General features: G+C 50.1%; 1 protein-coding gene across 2 annotated transcripts; it reads left to right on the plus strand.

Moving 5' to 3' along the window:
- The first annotated feature begins 405 nt into the window (after positions 1–405).
- Positions 406–21,800, plus strand: UTP14A (UTP14A small subunit processome component). 2 transcript variants are annotated; one of them, XM_043974573.1, is made up of 15 exons: positions 406–545; positions 2,340–2,418; positions 3,759–3,829; positions 4,423–4,487; positions 5,620–5,762; positions 6,646–6,801; positions 11,348–11,467; positions 11,596–11,690; positions 12,272–12,395; positions 12,483–12,560; positions 13,352–13,700; positions 16,091–16,509; positions 18,553–18,746; positions 18,975–19,074; positions 21,470–21,800. In XM_043974573.1, exons 1-15 carry the CDS (start codon positions 520–522, stop codon positions 21,731–21,733), a joined length of 2,283 nt encoding a protein of 760 aa, XP_043830508.1. In that variant the 5' UTR covers positions 406–519; the 3' UTR covers positions 21,734–21,800. The 2 variants fall into 2 exon arrangements, with proteins under 2 accessions (XP_043830508.1, XP_043830509.1); XM_043974574.1 differs by having other exon boundaries at positions 463–545; positions 2,343–2,418.
- Positions 21,801–23,591: the final 1,791 nt, after the last annotated feature.

The following is a 23,591-nucleotide window of genomic DNA, read 5'->3' on the forward strand; positions in this document are numbered from 1 at the left end:
GGTGGGAGGCACTTCCGAGGAGAAAAGCGAACACATGGTCCCGCACCCGCGCAGGGGCCGCCTTACGGAAGTGCGCCTTGCATCCCTACCTAGACTGCGAGCTCTCTGCCGGTTTCTCGCAAGCACTAACGCGTTCTCGGTCGGCGGCACGACACGTAAATGTAGCCAAAAGAGCCGCTTTGGCGTCATGGAGTGCGTCACGAGCTCGGCGGGCCCCGCCCCCCGCTGGCCGGAAACCACCCCCGGGAGGAGCTCAAGGCTGCGCCGGCAGAGGAAAAAGAGAGCTCAGGGGAGGGGCTCGGAGGCAATGGCCAGGAGGCCTCTAAGTCCCCCAACCCTCATCACCCCCCGCGAGAGCCCGGCTCTGCCCCTGCCTTCGCCGGGTCCCGGAGAGCGGAAGTGACGCGCCCTGGGGGAGGAGGGGGCGGGACAGGAAGCGGAAGCACCCGCGGCCCGGCCCGGAAGTAGAGTTGTTCCGACTTCCGACTCCAGGACCACGTGAGGATACCAGCTGCCAACATGAACGAGAAGGTCCCCAGAAAGAGGTGAGACCGAGCCTGGATTTAGGGTGCCTGGCGCCGGGGCCGAGGGGGCCGAGTCTTCGCCCGGTCGGGGCGTGGGCTTCCCTCTGGGAGAGGGAGCGGGGGCTTCCGGCAGCCATGGGGGGCAGTGTGGGGCGCCCCTTGCCCTGCTCCCAGCCTTGCTGCGATTTCTTCCGGCTGCTCTTTCTTCCTCCCTGGGGTTCCGAACCCGCGTCTTGTCCTCTCTTCTGCGGTTGGGCCTCTTCCTCCCAGTCCGAACCCAAGGGGGCTCCTTCCCTCTGCTCCCTCTCTGCCGTACCCAGACGTCAGGCCTTCCCTCCGCTGATGGAACAGTGCCCTTTGACTCTCTAATCTTGTCTCTCTATTCTTGCCTTGGGCACGTACTTGTCTAAGAGTCCAGTGGAACCAGGGGTTCTGGCTTCCCTAAACTTTGGATTTCTCCTCTTTCCCTTCTGCCACTGTGGACACAAAAGGGCCCTGCAAATCGGAGGTGCCTACTAACTGTCCGTTGAATAACTTATTTGTTCCTCCCTTAAGCCGCCATCAGTCAACATTTATTAAGTGCCTACTGTGTGCCAAGCCCTATGCTGGCACTCTCTGAATCTGCTCAGTCTTTTATTCCCACTGGCTCTCGTCAACATTTAATACCCATGTTTTATATGACATTATTTTGAAGTTGTCTATACGCTCTCACTTTGCATGTCATAATATTCACGAGCTCATAGGATGTAGAGCTGAAAGGGACCTTAGGGATCTTTGCATTCAACTCCCCCATTTTACCCATGAGGAAACAGGCCCACCGAGATCACACAGCTTGTAAGTGGCAGAGGCATCCATTGAGTCCATGTTGTCTGATTCCAGATCCAGGGCCCTTTTCTGTAACAGTAAATTGCTCCCTGTAAAAAATAATACTTTGTTATCGGGTATACTGTATCCATAGACTGTACCTTTGTTGTTATCTTGCGCTTTACTATGCCAGACAGTGTGGGTTGTGTCTGAATCACCTCTATCACTATTACTTCCTTTCCCTGGAAATAGTTGGTGAAATACCAGTGGCTTGACAAAATATTTTGAGCAACCTTTATTTATAGAGCATGCTGTGTAAAGATTCAAAGGAAAAAGGTTTCCAACCTTAGAGAGTTCCCAGTCTCTTCCTCTAGTTAGGGTATTCTATCATGGGGAAGGGAATAAGATGGAGGGAAACAGTTAACAATAGTAATTGTGAAAAAGAGAAAAGGGGAAAAATTGTACAAAGAATATTTATAGCAAGTCTTTGTGGTGGCTAAGAATTGAAAATCGAAGGAATGTCCATCAGTTGGGAAGTGACTGAACAGGCTGTGGTATAGGATTGTAATGGAATATTATTGTGCTATAAGATGCTAGCAGGATGATTTCAGAAAAACTTGGAAAGACTCATGAACTGATGTATAGTGAAGTGAGCAGAACCAGGAGGACATTGTGCAGTGACAGCAGTATTTTTCTGTGGTTAGGGTTTACCCACAGTAATGTTGTCCACTTAATCCCATTTTCCATCCTTTTGTCTAGACCCTGAGAAGATGACGGAGAAGGACTAGGAAGTATAGGACAGTGGCATGGAACTAAAACCAAAAGCCATAGTCATATGATTTTATGATCCTGTTTAATGCCTCTCTCTCATAGGCAGGATTCGGTCTTACAAATTTCTAAAGCCTTGTTCAGTCTTCCCAGGCTCATATGAGGAGGCAGTTTTGTTGGGCTGGAATTTGTTTGAGGAAGGAGAGATGTTATAGGCAGTGACATTTCTCTGTTGCCTTCTAGTAGCCTTCTGGCTTTGAGCCAACCAGAAGAAGTAATGGATTTACTTAGAGAGTACCCTCTCAGTGCCAGTGAAGATGAGGTAAGTGACAGGTACTTCATCCAGACTCAAGAAAACCCCGGTGCAAAGGTACCGTGGGGGGGGATAGTCTTACCTATAACTACCAAACTGTACTTTATTCTTTCTGTTTGCAAGAAGCCAAACTTTACTTGCAGAAGCCCAGGCACTACTAGTCACCCACTCACCCCAGGTGCCTAGTCCCCAGAGGGGGCTCTACCTTCCTCCCCAGAGTTGAGTATTAAATTCCTGAAATGGTCAAGCAAAGAACCAGTAAATATTTAGGTTTTTCCTGTTTGCTAAAATCAAATCAGTAAATATTTACGGAGGACCACATGGTCTGGGCATCATGTAGAGCCGGGCTTTTAAAACTTTTTCCACTCATGACCCCTTTTCACCCAAGATATTTTTTTACATAGGCCTGGGTATACAGGGATAGAAAATAGGCATACATAGCTTTTTACCGTGGCCATATTTTTTGTAGAGGCGCCCCCCCCCCCCCCCCCCGTTCAATTACTCGACCCCATACTGGTTCATGCCCCATGGTTTAAGAAGCTAGGATGTAGAGTATAAGGAAATATAAGCCCTCAGGAACATTAAGTTAAGGAGGGGTCGGGGGAGCAGCAAGATTAGTATTCCTGCTCATTCCAGAATTTCCCCATTGCCATAATCATTGGACTAAAAGGTGCTTTCTGACTCTAACAAATACTGTAGTTTCCATCTCTAACCTCGAAGCAAATAATTGAAATAATCCTTTCCCCCAGGAAAGCCGAAATGTCATAGAGCAGCTGTATTGGTGATATGGAGTTTTCTTTTCCCAGGACAGGCCATCTCGGACCATAGGATTTAGAGTTGAAAGGGACCTTAGAGGTCATATAGCCCATCACCCTCATTTGACAGATGAGGAATCTGGGGGTCTGAGAGGGGAGAGGACTTGCCCAAAGTCGCACCGTTAGTAAGTAGCACAGCTGGAAGTTAAACGCACAGCGACAACATGCCTTACAGTACACATCGGGGTGCCACTATATGTTGTTATGTAATAATGCCTCTCAGTCACATCTCACCTTCCTTCCCAAAGCAGAGGTAAAACAGAGGCGTAGCGCACCCTGGCTGATCTTGGCGGATGGTGGGTTGGATAGCTTGCCAACCTTGCTCATTGGGCAGTCTCTGCATCCAGTGTTAAAGCTGCTCTTTTTGTTTATGTTGAGATGCCTAGACATCATTCCCCAGCTGCCTACCCATGCCTTCCAATCAGTATCCAGATGGAGGGCTCGCTCATCATCCATACCCCATTCTCACACTGACTCAAGCATCACTTCCCTCTAGCCTGGCTAGTGACTTTTTTTACCCTTTTCTGTCTAAAGGAGGACAATGATGCAGAGAGGAAACATCGAAAGCTCCTGGAGACCATTGGTGGCCTTGATGGAAAGAGCAGGTAACATGCACCTAAGACAAGGCCGATTTTTAGCTCGCTTGATAAAATCCCAGGTCTAGAGCTGGAAGGGACCTTAGAAATCATCTGTCCATGGGGCAGCAGTGGATAAAACACCGGCCCTGGAATTCAGAAGGACCTGAGTTCAAATCCAGCCTCAGACACTTGACACTTACTAGCTGTGTGACCCTGGGCAGGTCACTTAACCCCCATTGCCCTGAAAATAAAAAAAAAAAAAGAAAAGAAAGAAAGAAATCATCTGTCCAACCCCTCAGTCAGAACAAAGGAAGAAGCTGAAGGCCACAGAGGATTGTTGACTTGCCCATGGAGGTCCTACACTTAAGCAAGCAGTGGAACCAGGATTTGAACCCAGCACCTCCAACTATAAATTTCATACTCTTTCCGCTGCACCTCACTTCATTTAGACTCCTTCCAGTCATTCCAGGGATATCAGGCCATTGTACACTGCTTTCAAGGATGGTCAAGGATGGCAGGTCTCAAAGGCAAGATTAGCCCCATTGCCCTATAACCAGGTGCGCCTCTGGTTGGGATTGCGGGTGTTTCCACATTCACATTCCTCTTCTGTATGATTTCAGGCAGAGATTGGCTGAGCGGTCAGAGGCCAGTCTGCAAGTGTCAGAGTTCAGCATCGGCACTGAAGGTAAGGCTGCAGGAGAGCCAGAGGTTTGTCTGCTGCAGTCATGGGGATACAGAGGCACGATTTGCCCAGGCTCCTCATGCGTAACTCTGGTTATTGAATGACTGTTAACCCTCATGTGAGAGGGTGCAGGCGGATAGCAAGTGCTTCTACATCCTTGTTCTTTTGCCAGCTGCCTTGTGCCAAGGACAAGGTTTTCTTGGGGGGGGGGCAGCAAATTGGGAAGCCGTGAAAGAGCACATGGAGATTGTGGGACAGAATAACTGTAGGGAGATGAGATAGCCACTGCTGGCAATAGTAGTTAACATTTGTCTAGGTTTGCAAAGCACTTTGCATATGTTATCTCATTGGATCTTCAGAAAAACAACCCTAGGAGGTAGACACTATTATTATCCATAATTTATAGATGAGGAAACTGAGGCAGACAGGTACAGTGACTTGTCCAGGGTCACACAGCCAGTAAGTATCTGGTATCAGGTGTGAACTCTGGTCTTCCTGACTCCAGGCCCAGCCCTCTATGCACTGTACCCCCTGGCTATCTCAGGTCTATAGCTCACTGATATCCTCTCCCCACTCTACCCCTTCAAATTTTCTACCTTGGACAGCCATCCATCAATCACTGGCTTCTACGTTAAGCCTGATGGATTTGGGATCCATGTGGTACTCTCCGCCTCCCCGTATCTTACCCTAGGCTATGTGGCTGGGCCTCCCTCTCCAATGGGTATATATTTATTTACCCAGAGCAAATAACAGTTTGGGCCAGGTGAGTAATAGCTAATATTCCTTTTGTGTCTTCACTAGACTTCCTCATCAGGGACAAGCCTAATGCCTAAGGATATCTTTTTAGATGTTAAAATGTGACTGTGTCTTGGCGGTTTGTTCAGTATGTTTGGAAAAGCAGTGCTTTCAGTATGGCTAGGGCTTTTAGTGAAAGGGAGTGCCAGGCACTGTACCAAGCGCTTTACACACACGCGTGCATGGACACATGCAAGTGATCTCCTCTGCTCACCATTTTCTAGTGAGCAGGCTCATCCCAGCCTCCCCGGCTGCACTGTCCCAGGAGCAGTCTCCTTTGCCCCCTGCTTCCTCCGTCACTCCCTTCTGTCCCCTACTGAGAGGTTTGGTGCTTGTACAGGGACAGGGGAGAAACTGGAACTCGCGGAGCTGCTGGCACCAGTCAAGTCTTCCTCCTCACTGGGCACTGTGAAGAAGCAACTGAAGAAAGTCAAACATAAGAAGACGGTGGAGTTACCCCTCAGCAAAGAGGAGAATCAGCGGGTAAGTGATGTGGAAGATGGCCCACAAAGAGGGAGAGGAGACTTGGGATGGCAAAGCAGACTCATTTAAGAGAAAGAGAAAAGGCCCCAAACTCTGGAATCCCCTTGCAGTAAAAAAAGATGAAGAATAATCTGGGGCAGGGGAATCCCATTGTTTTCCATATTGAATGAGCCCTTTGGTTAGAAACCTTTTGCATGCAGACTTGCCTAGATTTTATATCACTAACAGGGTGAGGTATAGTTTGGCCACTAAAACAAAAGCAGTTCAAGAAAACCAGTTTGCTTAACTTGATCCTTGCCAAAGTGCACAGTTAGAGGCCTTGGGTTCGGTCTTGATGGAATCATTGGCAGTTCTGTTAGCGAATGGGCTGGGTGCCTCTCGCCATCTGGGCTGGGTCGACTTAGGGTACATCTCGATCCCAGCTCTGTTTCTATTTCTCCAACTGGGAGTGGTGGCTCTCAGCCCAAATCAGCCAGCGACCCCTTTCCCTTCACCCAGCCCGGAACTTCAGGTGGCCCATAGTCATTCAGTGGCTCAGTGAGCTCATTGGTGTGGAGACTCTGCTGGTTCAGGTTACAGCTCATTTATGGCCCCTCGTTCTGTGATTTCCATAAATCATTTGTGAAGGCTCCACCTAGGGTTCCTAGAACCCTCCCTCTGGGTCTTAGAGTGTTTTGTGGCCATTCATGCAACACAGAAACAGTGTGCTCTAGAACTCAGGTGTCTGGCTTATGGGCAACACGCTGGATGGGCAGGATCTCAGGGGGAGGGGGAAGCCCGGTCACACGATGAAAACCAACTCCTGCCCTTCTGAGTCTCTGATCAGAACCAAAAGGTCTTTTGACATTGAGCTCTGGGCACCTGACTGCCTTGCCTTTTTCAGATCCACAGGGAAGCTGCCTACAACAAAACCTCCCAAGATATGGACAAGTGGGACCCGGTAGTCTTGAAGAACCGGAGGGCACTACAGCTAGTCTTTCCACTGGAGCAGCAGCGAGTACTAGATGCCCCTATCGAGGAGGTCCTTGGGAGCTGGAAGGTATGTTTGGCATGTGGAGGAGCCCAGCTCCCATCAGGGAGGGAGGTTCCAGGGCTCAAGATGGCGGGCACCTTATGACTGAAATCCCATTGGAAAGAAGTGACAGTAATAGGTGCCATTGCTCTAACTTTGGGCCTCCCTGTTAGCTCAGTACTCCAGTGCATTGAATTGTGTCCATGAGGAAGGAAGGGGGCCGTGTCATCCTTGTTTTATGACTAAAACAACAGCCGGTGAAGATAGCTTTGAGAGATGTTTAGAGCTGCTGGAGTCCAGACCAATCCTTTTCATGTTACAGATACTGGGACTAGACTGGGGACAGGGTCGGTGCTGGCTTTTTTCCAGGTGCTTCTCTGCAGACATCTCCTTCAAAAACCACAAACTAACATTGTCTATGTTACATTGTAATTTTATGTATTTTGTTAAATACTTCCCAGTGATGTTTTGTTTTTGTTTTGTTTTTTGGTGAGGCAATTGGGGGTCAAGTGACTTGCCCAGGATCACACAGCTAGTAAGTGTCAAGTGTCTGAGGCCGAATTTGAACTCAGGTCCTCCTGAATCCAGGGCCAGTGCTCTATCCACTGTGCCACCTAGCTGGCGCCTCCCCCCCCCCCCCCCCCCCCCCCCCGCAGTGATGTTTTAATCTGGTCCCATTAGTTTGGGTGATAGATTTGATGCCTCTAAGTTTACTCCAACCCCAGTACTGGGGATGTGATTTTCTTTTTTCCATTCTGGTATATGGGCAGAGAAAATCGGAAGCAGGGATTCCTTATTTGGAATTCTCCCTCTGGAGCATGTCCATATCAGAGCCCAAAGTTTGCTCACAGAACAGCCAAGAAGTACCAGTAATAACTGCCATTTCTAGAGGGTTCTAGTTTGCAAAACAGTTCATATGTATTATTTCTTTTGAGTCTCCCATCAACCCCAAGAGGCAGGTACCAGAGACATTACAGAGGAAGAAACTGAGGCTTCAGACAGGTTAAGTCTCCTCAGCTCAAGAGTGTTAGAGGGAATATGCTGCTTCTGATGAAAAAAGTGTTCTCCAATGGAATGCCTCCTGAGGATGACTAACATCGACAAGGCAGCTCTTTAAAACTGGTTAATTGGTGAACTGGAGAGTAGCCAATTCTTAGCCAGAGGCATGGGATCGAGGGTGGGACTAGGCCTAGAGCATCTACAAATGTTCGTTGAATGGTTGGCATAGAGAAGCAGAGAAGGGGCACTCGGCAATGCTCACATGGACCTTTTTCCTTCCTCGCCTCCTCACCTTAAAAAACCAGAGACCATCGAGTGTCCTGTTTGTAAGCAAATTATCGAGACTGGAGCAGCACAATGGGTGTGTCCCAGGAGATGTGGCCACTGCTCGTTAAGGGGTTGGTGTTGCTGCCCTCCTCCTTGAGATGTGATGAAATGCCTTTGGGTGTTTGCTCTTCCACGTGCAGTAGAGAGAGGAGGGTTAAAAGCCGCCTTCAGGCCAACATATCTCACGTGATCACAGTGTAATGGGAGAGACTGGTACTATCAGTCTGGGGCATTTTTCCTCTTGTTGGCTTGTGGCAAAGCCAAAGAATAATCAACAAATCGACATTTTGCAATCGTCCCTTGGTAAGAGGATGAGGCTATTATGCAACAGAGAATGGTGGCTGTCCACAGAACACGTGCAAGCTGCCGTACTCCACGCGCAGCCTGGGATCCGGAAACTTCCATGGTGCCCAGGTATTGGACATGGCCCACACCTGCCATGAAGAGGAATTGTGACACATTAGGCAGAAGGGAATAGTAACAAGCATTTGTGCATACAGGGCTAGGAGGTTTGGTGGGTTGGGTTGGGTTGTTTGTTTTTTCTTTCTCTCTTCTTTTTTTAAACTTAGAGGACTTTACCTACAGGAAAGTTTGGGCCAGACGTGTCAGACACATATGTGCTGGTGCCCCGAAACTAGATTAAAATGTGATCGGGAAATACCCAACAAAATAAGTAGAAATGCAGCTGAACACCAATAACATGACATTTTAAAACTAAGTCAATAGTGGCCCATAGGGATCTTTCTGGACAGGTCAGTGGCCCCTGTTTCTATTGGAGTTTGATATGGCTGGTTTAGGCTGCCAGGGTGACCCCAGAGCTTCCTTACTTAGATGCTTTAGTAAAGAGTGATGGTTCTTGATCTCTTCATTGTAGCTGATCATACAAAAGACACAAGGCTGACACTGACCAGTCCTCCAAGGGCTGTAAACCTTTAAAGTTGTACGCTTTTGCTTCGATCCTTTTTCCTACAGTTTTAGTTATCTTTTTCTTTCAAGCTGAAAAGATAGGGAGCTGATAGGGAGAAAGCATTTTGCAGCTTTTAGTTGGTCCTGACTCCATGACCACCATCTTCCGACTCCTTGAGTAAGTCAGAAAGCTGGAAAGGCCATTGAGTGCTACTGTTTCATTTTACGGGGGAAGAAACTGAGTCCCAGGAAGTACTTAAGGCCAGAGGGGTGAAGTGTGTTGGCTGAGATCACACAGATAGTAAGTGATGGGTGGGATGGAAGCCCAGGTTGTCTCACTCAAAATCTGGCCTTTTTTTTTTTTAAACCTCCATACCACACTGAGGTGTTTAAGAAATTCGTTGTTGGCCATGCCAACTCCATACAAGCCCTGACAGATCCTCCCACGCTAAAAGCGTGGGTACATAGATGAGCTGTGTGTCATGAAACGAGGCCCAGTCTAGCCAAGTGCAGAAGAGCTAGGTTAGCCCAGAGGGAAGGAATTTTTGGGGTGCCAGTAACTCATGAAGACCGGCTCTAGGCAGGGGTGGCACGTTGTGGGCTGTGTTGGTAAAGGCTACATTGGGAGAGCTTCACCCTTGAAGGTCTGGCCCTGCCCGCTGTGGACCTTTACTCCTCAGAACATGACGTTCTCTAGGGAGATGATGAAGCAGCCTTGTTTCCAAATTTGCCCCGGCATTTCTAGCTCTTAGCATGATCGTGGCTGGCTCTTCCCATGTGATTAAAGGGGAGGGGGCTGTGTAGCTGAGGATTGGAGACTGTAGCCAGCCCATTGAGCCCAGTGAAACTGTGACCATCTTTCCTGGCTATTGCTGAGAGAAAACACATGGATGGACTCCAATAGTCCTAGGCCTTTAAGCTGGAAGGGACCTTTGAGAGCTTCCAGTCTGACTCCTAGTATTGTAGCCCATATGTTTCCTACACACAGAACCAAGGCATGGTGGGAAATGCACTGGGGAGTTTAGGGAATTGCAGGCAAAGTGAGGAAATGACTGGGGTTAAATTTGAACTGTCAGGAAACAAGCTAATTACGCGAAGGTCATATTTTTGTTCAGGCAATGTCCTTTTGTGCTCAGGAAACTTAAAAAAGAAAAAAACCAACCCACGAGAACACAGCAGCCAGAGAGTGGACCTAAAAATGCCTTGTTTTTCTTCTTTGAGCCCATCATGAGTGAACAATACAGAGTTGAAGAGCGCCAGTGGTCAGCCCATCACGGCACATATGTACGATTCGTAGCAGCTTTGGCCTTGAAGCTGTTAGCCAGAGTTTCTTCCCTGCTTTATCATCAGCTGTAATGAACGCTGATCTTAAAATCTGACCTTAACATCCCTCTAGAAGGTCAATTTAGAGGAAAAGATCTGATCTGAAGCATAGAGAACAATTCTTGGGGGAGGTGGGAGGGGGAGGGTCTCGCTCTGGGCCATAGAGAGCATTTTGGAGTGGGTTTGTAGTCATCCAGAGTGTTGAGAATCACTAATCATTGGGGTAGCTAGGTGGCGCAGTGGATAGAGCACTGGTCCTGGATTCAGGAGGACCCGAGTTCAAATCCGGCCTCAGACACTTAACACATACTAGCTGTGTGACTCTGGGCAAGTCACTTAACCCCAATTGCCTCACCAAAAAAAAAAAAAAAAGAGAGAATCACTAATCAGCTCTCTGTTAGAACAAGAGGCAGATGAGAGTCTGTAGCAAGAGCCCAGTTCGGGCAATTGGAGGCCTTTCACCTCTGACACTCTGTGAACCTGTTTTCTTTGTGAAAAATCTCACCAAAGCATCAGTTTTAGAGCCGGAAAGGACCCGTAGAGACCAGCTAATCCAGCCCATTTGTTTTACAGAACAGAGAAGTAAGGGAAGCCAAGAGAATAGTGACTTGCCCAGAGCCAGGATTTGAACCCAGATGTTCTTGGCTCCAAATTCAGGACCCTTTTTCCCACTCAGGGACTGTGAGGAAATCGTTTTGCTAAGCCTTAAAGCACTCCAGAACCGAGAGGCACGTGTGATCTTGGAGGAAGCTGACCAGATTCCTCCATGGTGGCCATGTGGTTTCCTGGGTCATGAGCAGCCCTGGCCCAGGAGGCTGAAAATTGGAATAAGAATACCCCTAGGGCATTGAAGGGCAACTGCAAGCTATTTTACTGCTTCCTGCTAGGCCTTGGCCCAGGGCTGCTGGCCTTGGCTAGCGTCCTAGCCTGTCTCTAGTGGCATGGAGCAGGTAGAGGTAGGAAGGAAAGGTGTGGGCGCCTCGCTCTCATTTGATGTGTGTCCTGTTGTATTGTGAAGGCAAGAACTCCACTGGAACAGGAAATTTTTAACCTCCTTCACAAGAACAAACAGCCTCTGACCGACCCTTTATTGACACCGGTGGAAAAGGCCTCCTTGAAAGCCATGAGCCTGGAGGAGGTGAGTGCCAGGCTGCTGGGGCTCCCTCCCCGACCGCCACTGCCCCCCCCCACTGCCATCTCCAGCATGCCCACTCTTCCCCAAGGGCCCCACAGCCCTGGTCTCACCATGCCTGTCATTCACCGTAGGCCAAGCAGCGCCGAGCAGAGCTCCAGAAAGCCCGGGCCTTGCAGTCCTACTATGAGGCCAGGGCTCGGAGAGAGAAGAAAATCAAAAGCAAAAAGTAAGACGAGGTCCCCAGGAGCTCGGGCTGTTTGGGGGGGTTTTCCAGCAGAGGGAAACAGCCTGGTTTATGCTTTGCCGTAAACCCCAAAGGGAGAGCACAGGCTTTGGAGGCAGAGGACCTGGGTTCAAATCCCAACTTCTGCTACCTCCTACATGGGGGGAGGAGGGGCGCAAATCATTTCCTCTCTCTGGGCCTCAGTTTCTTTGTCTGGAAAATGAGGGGGTTGGGCTCAGTGAGCTTTTGAGTCTCAGGATTTGGCTCCCAAAAGGCCCTTGGAGATCATTTTAATCTAACCCCGCCTGACTTTGGAGAGCAGGCGGTTGTGGGCCCAGAGAGGGACAGTGCCTTGGCCAGTATGCCACTGGAGAGTTGTTTGTAAGCCAGCTGGAAGTGACACTGAGATTCTCTGGCTCCAGGGCCAGTGCTGCTTCTCAGGGGGGGCCGACCCTGTGTCATCAAGACTGCTGGCAGTGGGATAATGGGAGCATGGTCCTCTTGGGAAGGGGGGGCAGTGCCCAAAGCTGAGCCGGGATGGGGCGGCACGTCACCACCACAGCATCTCCTTTCTGTGGCCACAGGTTTCACAAAGTGCTAAAGAAGAAGAAAGCCAAGGAGGCTCTCAAGCAGTTTGAAGCACTGCACAAGGCCAATCCCACTGCGGCCTTGGAAGAGCTAGAGAAAATGGCAAAGGCCAGGATGGAGGTAGGCTTCTCTTCTCCTCCCTGCTCCCCTGGCCAACACACTTTCTGCAAAGCACACTGAAGTCATTCTCTGTCCTTTTTCTCTCAGGAGCGAATGAGCCTCAAGCACCAGAACAGTGGCAAATGGGCCAAGTCTAAGGCCATCATGGCCAAGTATGACTTAGAGGTAAGTGAGCATTGAGACGACCTGGAAGGTGTTGGGGTTGGGGGGGAGGGGTGAGGAAAGGGGACTCACAGCAGGGCCAAGAGGGGTGGGGTGGCTGCTGCCAAGGCATAGCTGTTGAAGTAGATGAGGTGGCTAATTTCACTTCCTGGAAACTCAGGAGGAGGTTGGGCCTAGCAGCTCTCTAGTTAGGATCCTAATCATTTCCCCTCCCTGGGCCTCGGTTTCCTTGTTGTTCAGCAGTGTCTGACTCTTGGGGACCCCATGGACCCCAGCCCTTCTATCCTCCACCATCTCTCGAAGTCTGTACTACTCAGAAAGAATGAGAGGATGGCATCAAAGGGAGGGCCTCTGAGCTCCTTACCAGCTCTAGTTCTGTGGCCCTGTGTGTGACCTTGGGCCAGTCAGTCACCTCTCTGGGCCTCCATTTCCTCCTGGAAAATGAGACAGAGACCACTTCTACAGCGACTTTTGTAGCTCTCATTATAACTGGTATTTCCATAAGCTCTTTAGAGTGTGCGAAGTGCTTTACATACTTAAACTCATTCATTTGAGCTTTCCCAGGAGGTAGGTGCTAAGGCATTATTATCTCCAGCTTATAGGTGAGGAAATTGAGGCAGACAGGAGGTGAAATGACTTGTCCAGGGTCACACAGCTTGCCATCTGAGGCAAGAATTTGAGTTTCCTGACTCTGGGTCCATAATATCTTAGCACAATTGGGTTTCCAGGGCTGGTGAGTTGAGCAGGGATTCAAATGGGTCTGGGAACCCTCTCTCTTACCGTGTCTCCTTCAGGCTCGTAAGGCAATGCAGGAACAGTTGATCAAGAACAAAGAGCTGACCCAGAAACTTCAGGTGCCCTCTGACACCGAGCAAGATGAAGACACTGAAGAAGACCCCGGGCTCATCCCTGACATCGTGAATGACGTGCAGATGAGCATTGATGGACCAAACCCTTGGATGCAGAAGAATCGTGGGGTCATCCCTAAAGCTTCTCAAATCCAGAAAGCGCCTGTTGCCAGGGAAGAATCTGAGCCTGAGGAGGAAGAAGGGGCCGAGGCAGAAGAAGAGGCTCTGCTGCAAGAAGCAGAAGAGAGGCGGTCCCTTCGGAAGGGGTCACAGGACAGGGGACACAGAACAAAAAGTAAGCCACACTGAGAATTCTCCTGCGCCATAAGAATAATTTCCATGCGGTCTCTTCCGTGGGGGAGAAACCCTTGACTTCCTGAAGAACAGGCTCAGTATGCTCTTTGGTAAAACAGGGACAGTAAAGCTTTTCTCCCAGCCTTGCTGTCATAAGGGGTAGCAACATGTGGAGCCTCTAGAGATGGGTGCCACGCTGACTGACTCTATGGAACGGGTCACCCCCACCTCCGTCCCACCTGGGATTGCTCTGATGGCTGGGTCAGATTTAGGCTTGTCCCTTTGCTCCATCCACCCATTTGATGAATAGAAACATGCCAGCTCTCATTCAGAATGGACAGCTGGCCAGTCCCTGGGCAGAAGCCCCTTCCTTAGCCACAGTTGTCTACTTTTGTGGTTTCTGGGATCAGAGGTTTATGCCGAGCCACGTGATTTTAAAGGAAAATTAGGGCATCCGTGCTCTAGGTTTGCTGTGACGGGGAGCCTGGTGTGGGACCCAAGGCCACTGAAAGCGCCCTTTCCCTGAGGTTCCTTAAAAACTGCTCCCCTAGAACACAATTGGCCCCAGGGCAGAGGTGAGGAAATACTTCTTCCCCTGTTCCTCCCAGAGGTAGGAGATTGTGGGCATAGAATGTCACCTTCAATGCTCTGTCAGTTGGTTTCACTTACCTGTTTCCCCTTGTTGCAATTGGAAAGCCCATGGCAGTGATGGTGGATGGTATTTTATCCAGAAATTATTATGATGCTAAAAGGCATCTGTAGGGAGCAGCTAGGTGTTGCAGTGAGTAGAGCACCAGCCCTGGAGTCAGGAGGACCTGAGTTCAAATTTGGCCTCAGACACTTGGCACTTACTAGCTGTGTGTCATTTAACCCCAATTGCCTCACCAAAAAAATAAAAATAAAAAAAATAAGGCATCTGTACAACTCGATTTACAAAACCTTCTCCTCTGACTGAACATCAAGTCTTGGGTTCTGAGATGGAGGCTTGGGCTGTGGAGCTGAATTGTCTCTCCCCAAAACTAAACAGAACTCAGCAAGCCTTCTGAATGCAGGTTCCTGCTCACTTCCTGGCAGTTTGAGCTATCCAGAGCAGAAGGGATGGACTACCTGAGGAGATGGCACATTGCACCAGTGGTCTGAAAACTGTGGCCAGGGAATTGCTTGTCTAGGTGTTATAGAAGGAACTCCCGGGGGCAGCTAGGTGGTACAGTGGATAAAGCAGCGGCCCTGGATTCAGTGAGACCTGAGTTCAAATTTGACCTCAGACACTTGACACTTACTAGCTGTGTGACCCTGGGCAAGTCACTTAACCCTCGTTGCCCCACCAAAAAAAAAAGAAGGAACTCCCATTTGTGTACTACAATTGCTAGTACGTGGTCTCTGAGTCCCTTCCAATTCTGAGGCAGCAACGTGGCCTTGTAGGTAGTTTGAGCTTGAGGGGGTCAGGAAATCCTGCCTCAGACACTTCCTAGCTCTGTGACCCTGGACAAGTCACTTCACCATTCACGGCTTCAGTTTTGTTATCTGTAAAACGGGGTTAATGATAGCAACCACTTCCGAAGGTTGTTGTGAAGAGCAAATGAGCTAACGTATTAAGCATTTTGCCACTTTAAAGTGCTACATAAATGCTCACTATTATTATTGGCTGCTAAAAGGCCAAAGCGAACAGTGGGTGGGTGGATGGATGGATGGATGGATGGATGGATGGATGGATGGATGGATGGATGGATGGATGGATGTCTAAAAGACAAAGTCTTAACAGCTCCTAGTTTCCTCATCAGCAGAATCAAAGGTTGGAACAGATGATGCTCCCTTCCAACCCTTGACTTGCATCCCTCCTAGGGGATCTTAGGCAAATCCCTTGCCCTCACTTTCCATCTTCTCTCATATGAGGTGTTGGACTGGATGGCTTACAGGGTCCCTCCCAGCTCTGAAATGTGGGTGTCGGTAATAACTAGACACGATAAGCTGACTGCATCCCCGTCCATCTGTAGTTCTGTGAATGAGCCAGTGATAAGGCGATGCTTGATGATATGGAAGGATTCCAATTGTGAAGTGAACAGTATTCGTTCTCTTGGCCTTTGCCAACAACAGCATAAATTAAAACGACCTGCTATTCAGAGACCACCTAGTTTTTGAGCCCTGGGTCCTCCACATCAGCAGATTCCCCTGCCTGATTATCCAGTGAGTCATTGGTGAAGCTGAGAATAGAACCCGGGGCGAGGCTCCAGTGATTTCGCTACTAAACCCCTGTGCCCGCTGCTTGTCGGGCAGTGGTTAGCAGACTGTCCCAGACCTCTAGCACATGGAGACTCGCTCCCCCATTCGTCCCAGTGGGCGGTTAGCAGCTGTTTAATGAGGAGGCACCTTTCTGTCTTTTTCTTTTTCTAGCACCCAGGAGGACGGAGGAGGATAAGGAGGTCTTAGCTGAACTGAGGGCCCTCTCCAAACAAATGAACCAGAAGACCAAGAAGATGAGGCCAGGTGGAGAAGAGCGTGTGAGCTCGGCTCCAGCTGCTGCCAAAGAGCCAAGTGTGCAGATGGAGGAGCAGGCCTGGCTGGATGAGAGGCCTGAGAGAGTACAGACCATGGAAGACCTGGAGGTTCTGGCCATGGAAGAAGTTAGCCAAGAACAGAACCTACTTAGGCCTGTAGTGGAAAGGCAGCAGTGCCAGGAGCAGCAGCAGGAGCACAGTCAGAGTCCTCCCAAGGTGGAACAGGAGCCCATGATTGACCTGCAGGCCATCATCACCGTGAAGGCCCACAAGGCACACCCCTCCTTATTTGCCCCCACCATCGTAGATGAGGAGGTGAGTTGGGCTGGGCCCGGGGCATTGTGAGGAGAAAACTGCATGTCAAGAGGCTCTGTGGAGGCCTTGTTTGGGGAGAACCCACGGTATCCCAGACCCTTCATTCAAATTCAGTGTGTTCTTGGTCTGTAACCTAAGCTGATTATTGAATCAGAGATTTGTGATCAGAAGGGACCCCAGGGCTCAAACTTGTGCAGCGTCCCCCTTTTTCTTGCTTTGTTTTTTGTTTGGTTGGGTTTTTTGTTTTGTTTTGTTTTGTTTTGCTGGGCAATGAGAGTTAAGTGACTTGCCCAGGATCACACAGCTAGTAAGTGTCAAGTGTCTGAGACTGGATTTGAACTCAGGTCCTCCTGAATCCAGGGCCTGTGCTTTATCCACTGTGCCACCTAGCTGCCCCAGTGTCCTCCTTTATCAAAGAATCTAAGTAGTGACTTCTCCAGGGTCAGCCAGGTCATAGGTGGAGGTAACAGCTCCGATTTGGTTCTGGGTGCTCTGCGTCCTGTTACTGTGCCCCTAACATTGTTGTCCTTGCTACCCCTTGTCTCCTGTCCTGGCTGCTGGGGGGCTGGGCAGTGGGGATGTCTAGTGGCCTGGCAGATCCCCTCAAGAGGAGCCTATAGTACCACCAGCAGCAGCAAGGATGGGAGGCCCGACTGGCCTGGCCAGGCAGTGCTCCCTCCAACTGGAGGAGGCTGAGCCAGTGTTGGCTCCTCAATCCCCTACGGTTCCCAAACCTGGGTTCCAATGTGAGCTCTGCTAATTCAACCCACCAAACATTTGTCAAGTGCCTCCTGTGTGCTAGGTTCTGTACCCTGGAACAGCCCAGAATTGAAAGACAATATGGGGGGAAGTGAGCTCTGCCCTAAGGGAGCTTCCATTTGTTCTAATATGTGGAAAACTGTTTCAGTGTCATTCGTTGTTTGCCTTGGTAATTTCCTTCTGTAAAACATGATTCTGAGCAGGGGCCCATCCACAGGCTTCAGCAAACTGCTTAAGGCGTCTGAGACAGAGAAAAGGTTAAGAACTCCTGGCCTAGGGAGATGAAACATAAAAAACTAAGTGTATGGATTCAGGAGGACCTGAGTTCAAATCCAGCCTGAGACACTTGACACTTACTGGCTGTGTGACCCTGGGCAAGTCACTTAACCCTCATGGCCCTGCCCCCCCCTCCCCCCCCCAATTTTTTTTTTTTTTTAAGAAGAAGTAAGGTGGTACTTGAGCTTCCCCCTGCAGGAAGCTCAGGATTCTAAGAGGGAAAGGTGACAGGGACAGCATCCCAGGCTTGGGGGCAACCAGGACAAAGGCATGGAGGTAGGAAATGGAATGCTGAATTCAGAAAACAGCAGATAGGCCTGCTTGGTTGGTTTGTAGGCCTGAAAAGGGTAGGCTGGGGCCAAATGGCCCAGCCTGTCAACATCAGGGATCCTGACTGTCACCCAGCATTAGCTAACTGGACCTCTCAGCTTTCTATCCTTACTGCTTACTCCTTCCTACCTGCCAGCTTTGGCCGGGCTGGCTCCCCTCCCTCCAGAACCTACGATGCTTACGTGTTGCTGGAGAAAGCTAGGAGGCCTCTGATTTCTGGGCTGAGCTAACATGTTACAAAAGCTTCCTTTAGACCATGGAGTGATTCCAATGCAGAGTGAATTGGAGGAGGGGCCTGAGGACTCCAGGGTGTGAGGATTAGTTTGGGAAGCCTCTGGCCAGCCCCAGGGGGAGGAGAGGAGGCTGAGCAGGGAAGAGGCAGAGCCGATCTCTGGATCACTGCCAGGAGGACTCCTCTGGAGTGCAGGCCCCCCCCCCCCCAACCTGGCCAGTCTTTAGCCTCCCAGAGGTGAGGAAGGTGGGGAGGAGGTGGCCCCTACTGGGGCCAAATCTGGTGAAGCAGGCCTCTTCCCTCAGCCCAGTCTACACACAGGCCATTGTTCTGTGCTTCCCCCAGGGGGCGCTGAAGTGTCACAACCTGGCACCCCAGGCGGTCCGTGCTGCTTAGCAGTTGGCAACTTGCACGCCCATCTGCTTCTTGCTCTTGTCTCCTCCCAGGACTGTGACGAGGACATAACCCAAAAGCAGATAATAAAGGAGGCCTTCGCAGGGGACGATGTCATCGCTGACTTCCAGAAGGAAAAACGAGAAGCTGAGAAAGCAAGCAAGCCAAAAGATATTGACCTGAGCCTGCCAGGTTGGGGAGAGTGGGGTGGCCCAGGCCTGGTGATCAGTGCCAAGAAGAGACGCAGGTAAGCCCCAGCTGATTTATACACATTTCTAGAGCCCTTTGAAGTCTCCAGCAACTGTGGGAGGCAGAGAGGGAGGGAATATAGTTAGTTACTCATTCTTCTGCCCATTTTCTGAGATTCACAGGGGAGAGGGTTCCCCAGCCAGAAAGACCCAAGTCCTCTGGCCCTACCTAAATGGTGCTGTCTCTGATGCTTAGACCAGCCTTCTTACTCTCCTCTGCTGCTCAGGTTTCTCATCAAAGCTCCTAAAGGTGCTCCGAGGAAAGACAAGCGCTTGCCAAATGTGGTCATGAGTGAGAAGCGGAACATCCAGGCAGCAGCCCACCAGGTAGGGAGATGGCTTCGCTCCAGGCTGGCGACCTGTGTCTGACACAGAAAGCTGGGAGCTTCTCGGGCAGGCGGGCCTGGGTGATAAGAGGCAGCATGATGCAATGCCAGAGAGAGTACACTAGCCAGCAGTCTGCAGTGCAAAGAATGCAGGGCTTGGACTGAGCAGAGACCTGGCTTCAAATCCTGCCTCTGGGGCAGATCACTTAAGCTCTCTGAGCCTCTACCTTTGTGCACAGTTGGGGGGGGGGGGGGAGTGGAGTCTCTAGGGATGTTGGCCAGGCACTGGCCTAAATGCTGTGGATAAAAAGAGATGTAGGGGGTAGCTAGGTGGCGCAGTGGATAAAGCACCGGCCCTGGAGTCAGGAGGACCTGAGTTCAAATCCAGCCTCAGACACTTGACACTTAGTAGCTGTGTGACCCTGGGCAAGTCACTTAACCCCAATTGCCTCACCAAAAAACAAAACAAAAAGATGTAAAGCCCAGTCATCCCTGCCCTCAATGAGCTTAAGGTGTAATGGGGGAGACAGGAGAGAGAGTGGAAGTAATCTCAGAGGGAAGGCCCCAAGGTTAAGGGGGACAGGGAAGGGCAGCCTGGAGAAGGTGGAATTTGAGAAGTGAGGAGGGAGAGCCTTCGTGGCACGAGGGACAGCCAGGGAGAATGCTCTGTCTCAGTGTCTCTGTCATGGGGCTGGTGGAGCAGGGGAGGAATCTGGGAGGAGGTGGGGAGTGGGGGTGAGGTGTAAGAGGCCCGGAAAAGCAGGACAAAGGCTCTGCCAGACTGAAGATTGAATGGGGTAGGAGACGGCAGGGTCACTAGATAACCTCTCAGGCCTCTCCAGCTCTGTAAAGCTAGGAATCCCAGATCTGGGAGCCGTTCAGACTCTGAGTGCAGAGAATCCCCGGAAGAACAAACTCTACAAACTGCACTTTATGGCAGGACTTAGCCTGAGCCCAAGGACTGGAGCTAATCAGTACAGCGAGAAAATCGCTTTCCATTTTTTTTTCATATGCCAGAGGTGCATACCCCTCAAAGCAGTCAGTTATTTTTCAAAATGAAAAGTCCCTGCTCATTCCTCAAGTATAAAAATACATGTGGACTTTGGGGTTAGGTCTTATATCTTGACCTGGATAAAAAGTATAGATTGTCTCCTGCCTGCCTCTGCCCCTCCCTCCCCCACTCTGTTTCTGTCTCTCTCCCCCCCTCCCCCGCCCTCTCTCCCTCTCCCCCTTTCTCTCCCTCTCTCCCTTTACCTCTCTTTTCTCTCTCCCTCTTCCTCTCTCCCCCCTCCTCTCTCTCAGCTTAGTCTCCCTTGGGTATACTTTAGAGAAATCTAAACAAAGTGCTCTGTCAGGACTAAGAAGGGAAAGTCCTGTCAGATGCACCCAAGAAAGCTTCCTAGAAGAGGTTGCAAAACTATCTTTACATGTTAGTGGGAAAAAATAGTGTAGGGGCAACTAGGTGGCGCAGTGGATAGAGCACCAGCCCTGGACTCAGGAGGACCTGAGTTCAAATCCAGCCTCAGACACTTAACACTTACTAGCTGTGTGACCCTGGACAACTCACTTAACCCCAATTGAATTGTCTCACCAAAAAAATAAAATGTTAAGATTGGGGAGGGAGGGGCAGCTAGATGGCGCAGTAGATAGAGCATCGGCCCTGGAGTCAGGAGTACCTGAGTTCAAATCCGGCCTCAGACACTTAATACTTAACTAGCTGTGTGACCCTGGGCAAGTCACTTAACCCCAATTGCCTCACTAAAAAAAAAAAAAAAAAAGATTGGGGAGGGAGGGCAGCTAGGTGATGCAGTGGATAGAGCGCCGGCCCTGGAGTCAAGAGGACCTGAGTTCAAATCCGGCCTCAGACACTTAATACTTAACTAGCTGTGTGACCCTGGGCAAGTCACTTAACCCCAATTACCTCACAAAAAAGAAAAAAAAAAGATTGGGGAGGGGAAAAAAAGATGTTGCATTGGAGTTGGGTGTTCTCAAGGGTCCATACCTGGTGTCAGCACAGATTGGAACCTAGGCCTTCTGATCTAGTTGAATCTAGTGTTCTGTCCTAGCAGTCACTCACAAGATCATAGACTGAAAATCCTATGCCTCATTTTAGATGAAGAAACTGAGGCCCGAAGAGAGGGCTTGTCCAGACCATGCAGGCAAATAAGCAGGAAGGCTGGGATTTGAACTCAGGCCCTTTCCATTACACCACATTGCCTCTTCTGTAGAATCCTGATAGGAGGCCATCCTCTCTGGCCCATTCCTTTCCTGACCAACAGTGTAGCCAAAAGGCCACGTGCCTACTGTACCTCACCAGCTTGGCACCCTGCTGACACAGCCTAGAGCTGTCCAGGACACTGGGCCCCATGCCTGAGCTCCTTTCCCCTCTTCTGCAGGTGAATGTGCTTCCGTTCCCATTCAGCCACCAGCATCAGTTTGAAGAGACCATCAAGATGCCGGTGGGCACCACATGGAACACACCTAGGGCCTTCCAGAAGCTGACCGCTCCCCCGGTGGTGACCAAGCCCGGCCACATCATTGAGCCCATACAAGAAAAGGATGTTGAGCCCTCCCCTTCCCACTTGGGCCCTCCAACCCTGCAGAAGATAGGGCAACAGCATGCCCACCACAGGAGGAGGGGGCCAAGGAAGGCCCCTTAAGTCCTATTGATGGCCCCAGGGCCGGGAGAACTTGGGGCTGGGAAATAAAGCAAATCTTCCACATAAACGGTCTGGTCATTCTCCAGTCACCTCCCTTCTTTACCATCAGATCTGCTGCTCGGGTGGCTTAACGGGGACCAAGTTGGGCAAGAGAAATCCAGAGCGCAAGGCAAATCTGATGATCCCTTCCATCCCCAGCTGTTCACAGCATTTTCATTGCCATTCCCTTTCACTGGGGGAGAGGGAGAAGGAGCAGAAAAGGCATCTCCACAGTCTAGATCACTTAGCTGTGCCACTTACCAACTTTGGGCAATTCCCTTCCCCTCTCTGGATTTCAGGAGCCCTGCTGGAAAAGAAGGGGGTCCAACGGGATCAGGGGTTCCAAACCTGGGGTCTGTGTGAATATGGATGGAGGTGGGGGGATATATTTCAGTATGACTGGTTTCCTTTGTAATCCTATGTATTTTGTGCATTTGGAAACATTCTGAGAGGGGCTCCATAGGCTTCACCAGAATGCTAAAGGGGCCCATAACACACAGTAGATGAGCCCTAATGATCTAGGAACCCGGAACACCCAGAGACAAGGTGCCCCAAGTGGCACAGTCAGGCCTAGACCCTGGACCCGACGCTTGGCACTGCTTCCCTCCCATTCACTCAAGTTTTCCAGTTTGGTTTTAGAGGAATTTGGGGGTTAGTCGTCCAGTTGTTCATCCACAGTCATGGAAATCTGTGAAGTGCATGCCCCCAGAGGACTTTGGGATCCAGGAACTATCGTCTCTTCTTTGGACCACTCTGGCTGCACAGAATACTCTATGGGTCCCTTTCCTTGCCCCTAGGAGGAGTACTCTTAATCCCATAGTACTTTCTGCCCCTGGTTTGGGACATTACAGAGAGTGGCGAGTCACCCTCAGTTAGGCAGCTCTGTTCTCCTTCCACCTTACACGGATGCTTGCTTCTGTACTCGGCCTTGGGATTCAGGATCGTGTTGATGACTAGAGCTGCCTGGAAACTCTGCAAATTCACGTCCTCTTATTATTAAGGGTTCTTTTATGAATGGCCACTGAGGGATGACCTTGAAGGGTACACACACAGGCCTTTTGCTGAAGAGGAGTGCTATGTCTCCTGCAAATGAAGAGAGACTCCCACAGAGTGGAGCCCCCATGCCCAAGTGAGGGAAGTCGGGCCAGTTCCAACATTGCACAATATTTCACAATGTCAGCTAGGTGAAACCTGCTCCAAACCAGAGGAAACGGTTTCTGGTGCCAACTCCAAGCAGATAGCAAAAACTACCTTGTTTCCAGAGGGTGAGGGACAGATTATCACTATATTCGGTCTCCTCCAAATGGCTCTTACTACTGAGTACCTACCTCATCTATCAACATGAATTAAGCACTTACTGTGTACCAGGCACTATCCTAAGACTAGGGATACAAGGAAAAAGCACAAAGAGCAAATTCAGCCCCAAACTTTGTAGCCAACCTGGTCTCTGCCACTCCAACTCCACCTCTCCTGGTCCCTTCCACTAATCTGGCCTCCCCACCCCCAATTTGTCCAATGGTCGTTGGTGTCTATTTCTTCCAGATCAGCGATTGTCAGTATGGAAACCCACTCCACTGATGGTGATTGGCAGCTCTTCTGTAAATTGTGGTTTGAGGGTTGCTTAGGACACAAGTAAATGACTTGTTTAGGATCACACAGTATTGACAGAGAGAGGACTTGAACCCAGGTTTCCCTGACTCTTAAGGCTGACCCTCTCCTTCAGTAAGCAATGCTGCAACTCCATTTATCAAGTTGTGACTTACTGGTCTGCTTCAAGTGCCCTGTGATGCTGGACTCAGTTGTCCCTGGGTGAATTATC

The sequence above is a fragment of the Dromiciops gliroides genome, chromosome X (genome assembly GCF_019393635.1).
Source record: "Dromiciops gliroides isolate mDroGli1 chromosome X, mDroGli1.pri, whole genome shotgun sequence".
Lineage (NCBI taxonomy): Eukaryota > Metazoa > Chordata > Mammalia > Microbiotheria > Microbiotheriidae > Dromiciops > Dromiciops gliroides.